Consider the following 5,662-nt stretch of genomic DNA (forward strand, 5'->3'; position numbering starts at 1 on the left):
CACTCTTTCTCTCATCATTTAAACTGCGATAGAAACACCGCCGATTCAATTCAAAAAACCAATTCTGTTTCCGAAATTCTTTTCTTGCATCATGGAGTCGAAGTTTCTTCTCACAATCTTTATTTCGTCTCCAATGCAAGCAGAAATTCTTCAAGTTCTCCTTTCTTTGCCTTTCGATATCCATATTCACTCAGCGTATCCCTCGTTGCATTATCAAACTTCAAGCTTCCTTTTTGATCAATAAGTGTATTAGTCTGTTCGTATTGTTCTTTAAGTTTAATTAGTTTTGCTTCCATTATTCCTTTCCAGCTGTTATTCTTAGGAGAGTATTTTGTGAGAGATTGGTATGTCAGCTGTGCAGCATAAACGATATCGGTGATATCATTCAATTGACAGGAGGGTTGGTCTTTATATATTCATTAATCACTGCATTTATTTCAGACAATATTCTATTTTAAGTAGTTGATATGGGACTTTTTTGGTCGGCTTTCGTTTTTTTTCGAGAGATAGATTTTACTTGCTCTTTGTAAGAAAATTCAATTGAGCAATCTCTAAAATTAGAGATTTCAGTCTTGTGATTCTTTTCTTGATCCATTTGAGAGTTAGACTTTGTTCCCGTCATCTTAGCCAGACTCTTCACATTCGCCACAGATTTGGACGTGAGGAACTTTTCGTTAAAAGCCTGAGTAATCATAGGCCATCCACCACGTGGTATTCTTTTGAATCTTGCTCGAGAAACGTTAACCACTTCATTCGCCCATTTGATCATGTCCACCTGCGTTACTTGATCGATGATAGCCCGTAGAGTTAACAGATTAGCAGGACAATCCGGTTGCGACACCGAATTTGGAGGGGGAATATCAGATTCTTGCGTTCCAAGCTGCCCACGGACCACACGATCTACGTTATTATTGGTTTCTCTTTCATTATCTTCCGTAGATAGGTCCATTGGAAATGTTTCATTAGACCCAGTAGAAACAAACATGCACGTAACAACAAGAATTAATACTCGTATGTAAAACTAAAAATCAAATTTATAAATAAATACTATACTTTAGAAACAAGTTTATTGAACAACATAATAATTTTTCAAAAGCTCCATTAACTTTTCAAAAGGATCACCAATTACGTTGTCACGCCACATAAATTCGTATAGGTAGTCTTGTAAAAATTCTTTTTTGATTTTTACAAGAAACAGTCATTTTCCGTACAAGGAGTTATCCAAAGAATACGTCTTAAAGAAATAAGATTCCCAGTTTCTCGTATTATTTCTTACATGGAATGTGGCAGAGGCAGACACTTGGAATCGAACCCAGGACCCTCCATTCATCACTATGGATAATTGATCCTGGCAGAATTACTTCACAGATAATTGGTTTTAAAGTGGCCGCTGATCGATTTGGAACCACTCGCAAAACCTCTTGCCGGTGAAAATGAGGTATCAACAATACCGAATACCCACACTTGAGAATTAGCAAGTCTACCCCGATGGTACTTTTGTTTATGACAAAAGAGACTTTCATCGATTTGGCAGACTACATTTTTCCACCAATTTTACGGGGTTACTTTCAAAGTGTCTGTTAATACATTTTCTAATGGTTTTAAAAATTTCTATAAGTGTTGGAGATGATACAGTCAGTGGTTTTTTAACCAAGAAATGTAACAATGTCTCTGCATTTGGTTTCCGAAGGAACAGAATGTCCATATTTATTAAAAAATCAATAATTGATGTATTTCGTAACTTATGAAGTGGAATGTTTGCTGATAAAAATGCATTTGCAAGATCCACTTTGGAACTCCTGTTTAAAGGCATTGTAAAAAAGCAGTCAACAAAAACCGAAGAAACGTGCACTATGAAATTATATTAATATTAAAAAAATATTAAAAAAATGTCAAAAAAATGTAGTAATATATCCAACGTTGCAGCCAATGTCCAATATATTTTTGTCTTTAAACCACTCACATTTCATAAGTGATAGTCTCGGATCTTCATTATTCTGAATTCTGTATCCATAATAACGATCGTAATTCCCATATGGAAAATATTTTTTCTTTGTTTTTTTCTTATTAATATTAGTCATTTTTACGTTTAAAATTACAACAAAATTGAATGCCACACTACCTTCATAATTATATTTTTTTGAGAAATAAAATAGTGTAAAATATAAAGTAAATGGATTAATAATTAACAAAAATAGAAAATAATATTAGTCAGGTCAAATAATTTTATTTATGGAAATAAAATTTCTTACTTGTAAAAAGCTGAGGAGTACCGGAGTGCACATAATGTAATGAATTTTTTCAAGTATGAAAGAAAACTGAATTTTCGCTAAAAGGAATTCCAGAAAAGATTCAATAATTTCTCATCTTTTGAACGGGAATTTTCATTATTCACAGCACCATTCGCTTTCAATGCTTAAATGGAGATAAAAGATTACAAATGAATTTTTTAGAAATTCAATCGTATTCTATACTAAATGCAAAATATTTGGAGGTTGGAATATCTTATTTCTTCTTGACAAATGCCGAACCCTAAATCACCCTGGCTACTTCCTCTGGCACTCCACTAACAACAGGAGAATAGTTCCGACCCTCGCGGACAAAGTCCGTAAGCTTATACGATCCCCTCCGGACATTAACCAGAAGGGGATTCACGACCTGGTGGCTACGAGGGCAATCAGATGTCTTGGAATAAACAAGCTTCTGGGACGCCTTCCGCCGCCAATTAATAAGATCGAATCCTCCCTCTCAAGAGAAGCCCGAGTGAACTTGGCTCGTCTCCGCTGTGGCCACCATACTGGCCTACACGATTATCGCATAAAAATCGGTCTTGGTGAAATAACCCCTCCTATTCCCTCAACGACCTTTTCTCCTGTCCAGGCCCGCCTTCTACTTCCTCGGAACACGGATCACGATCGGGGATCTTGGGAGCGTCCGACATTGGCCTAACGTTCTTGTTAGCCACCGGCTTCCTTCAATTGAAGGGGCCGGGGGTAAATAAATAAATAAATAAATAAATAAATTTCTTTACGCTTCTTTCTGAAAAGTTTAAACTTTAAAAAATTTTCTACCAAAATAATTTCTATGTTGGGTTTGAAAAATGTTTGTAAACAACTTTTTTTATTGTGAAATAATAACTGTAAACGAAAATTGATTTGGCTTTAAAACGAAATTGATTTGACATCCTTAGTTTAAATGCTAGGATAGTTAAAACATGAGTTTCTAATAAATGTTTTAAAATTAACTTTTTGTTAATTTTTATATAAAATACAAGAATATTAATTGGTTTGTTAAGTTTTACTGACAATTTAAAATTATTGATTAAATTCTGAATTTTCCCATTTCCAAAATCTGCCGTCAATTTGACGGGAACTAAAAATGGCAAATTTGAGAGATTTAACTGTATATAGATAATCTGCAATGGTAGCAAGTCCAATCCTAAAAGGATTGTTTGCACCTGAAAAAAATAGTCTATAGCGGGGGTGTCAAAGATACGGCCCGCGGTAAAAGTTTAAAAGTGTATTTAAAATCTAAAATTATTATTTAACATCAAATAAAAATACAAGAATCTAGATTCTAGAATATAAATAAAAACAAAAAAATTATTACTTAAAAAATAATTAATTGTTTTTTTGGATTTATATTATTCTAATTGATCTTTTCAAAAAAAGTGGAAACTGGAATATTTCTTTGCCGATTTAAATCGGAAACCTATTTGTTTGGTCTCTAGATAAAAAATTTCAGTTGTCAAAGAATATAACATTCGACGACATTACCAAACCCACCCTGCTCATGAATACAATAATTTGATGGGAAAAATTAGAAAAGAGAAGTACGATGCACTACTTGCATGTTTGCGGAATCAGTAATCTTCTTTTTCCAAATTTCGAGATGATAGTGAGGCAGCTGTCAAAGCTAGCTACGTTATTTCTCGGGAAATAGCGTTAGCATCAAAACCTTGATGGCGATTTTATAAAAAAACATGTATTATGAAAGCTACTGAAATCATATGTCTCTGCAAAAAACAAACCTTTACCAGAATTGGAATCTCTTGATTGGTTGCTAGACTTGGCATTTTTGGTGGATATTACAGAACACCTACACGCTTAACAAAAATTTGCAATGACGAAATAAAGTTGTTACACAATATTTCGAATGCATACAAGCTTTCACCATGAAGCTAATGTTATGGGAGACACAATTGACAGTAGGAAACACTGAGCATTTTTCTTGTTTAAAAAATGTAATTTCCACCACATCGAATGTTGATATGAGTCGTTATAAAGTGAAAATAACCGGATTACTTCAACAGTTTGAGACACGTTTTGAAATTTTTCGTGAACTTGAAAAAGAATTTACTGTTTTTCGATCACCATTCACTGCAAATATTACACATCTTGCAGCTAACTTACAATTGAAAATTATTGATTTGAAATGTGACTCAGATTTGAAGAATAAATTTACCATGGTGGGCTTAGACACCTTTTATAAATATCTCTTGCCGAAGTATCCCAACTTAACAGCCTTAGCTGCGAAAATCTTGTCAATGTTTGGAAGTACATATCTATGTGAACAACTTTTTTCTTTAATGAACATAAACAAAACAAAATTTCGATCAAGGCTCACCCACACTTATCTAAGTGAGATTCTAAGATTGACGGTAACTCAGGATTTCACTCCAGATATTGACGCTATTATGAAAAAAAAAAGATGTCAAAATTCTGGAACATATTTTAATTATAAAAATTAATAAATGTGTTGTTAAATGATTTTAAATTAAAATTATAAATTATAAATCATAGTACGAATTTTGTTAAATCAAAAATTAATAGTCTGGCCCGCGGAGCCTAAAATTTTTTTAATCCGGCCCGCGGAAGAAATGAGTTTGACACCCCTGGTCTATAGTCCTTAAAAATTCATCTTTGACCAGTAATAAAAACCCATAAAAAGAATAAAGTTTGTTTTTTAAAGGAAGATTTTAATAGCTAGATTAAAGCTATAGTCTGAATCGAATTCTAAATTAATAACATAAATATTGAAACTTTTCACTGTTTTTAGATTTCATAAGTAGATATTTTTTTCTTTTAAGAATCAACATAAAACAAATAAAAGTGATTGTAATCAAAGAAATAATTCCAATAAAGATTATATAATTTTTATTTGATTTCCATAAGGTCTCTGAAATTCACAAATGAAAAAATCAACCAGGTTTTTTATTAAATGCAACTTCTAAAAATTAAAAAAAATAATCGCCTTACCTGGTACCCAGACATTATCTTCTCTAGGACCTTAGATAGACCTTTGAAGGACAATTCCTGGGTTTCCGAGTGCTCCTCTCGCCATCCTTAGCCATGGGCTAGCCGGCTAGCTTGTCTTCTGACTTTCTTGAGTGCGCTAATTAAATTGATAACGCGTTTCGTCTTTTCATATTTAAGTATAAAAATTGACAGCAGGCAAATTAGTTTATTAAATTAGTTCATTAAATTACGAATACTCGAATGAAAGTAGTCATTACTGGTTCCAAAAGGTAATGTCTCTTGTCTACTGTAGTGGAATGGGCTACTCCACTGATAAACTCTTAGTGGGAAGTGATCCTTCCCGCCATCTCATCATTGCCTGTAGAAATGTACAGAAAGGCTTGGAAGCCGTCAGTTCTCTCAGA

At 33.3% G+C, this 5,662-nt stretch overlaps 1 protein-coding gene across 1 annotated transcript; it reads left to right on the forward strand.

Moving 5' to 3' along the window:
• Positions 1 to 4,174: 4,174 nt before the first annotated feature.
• Positions 4,175 to 5,195, forward strand: LOC115230798 (general transcription factor II-I repeat domain-containing protein 2A-like). The gene is made up of 2 exons (XM_029800926.1): positions 4,175 to 4,660; positions 5,175 to 5,195. The coding sequence occupies exons 1-2, from the start codon at positions 4,175 to 4,177 to the stop codon at positions 5,193 to 5,195; spliced, it is 507 nt and encodes a 168-aa protein (XP_029656786.1).
• The last annotated feature ends 467 nt before the right edge of the window (positions 5,196 to 5,662 follow it).

Source organism: Octopus sinensis, unplaced genomic scaffold (genome assembly GCF_006345805.1).
Source record: "Octopus sinensis unplaced genomic scaffold, ASM634580v1 Contig16382, whole genome shotgun sequence".
Lineage (NCBI taxonomy): Eukaryota > Metazoa > Mollusca > Cephalopoda > Octopoda > Octopodidae > Octopus > Octopus sinensis.

Coding starts and splice junctions, on each gene's coding strand:
- LOC115230798 (XM_029800926.1), top strand. CDS start 4,175: ATGAAGCTAATGTTATGGGAGACACAATTGACAGTAGGAAACACTGAG. Junction 4,661..5,174: donor GTGAGATTCTAAGATTGACG/GTAACTCAGGAT, acceptor GATTTCCATAAG/GTCTCTGAAATTCACAAATG.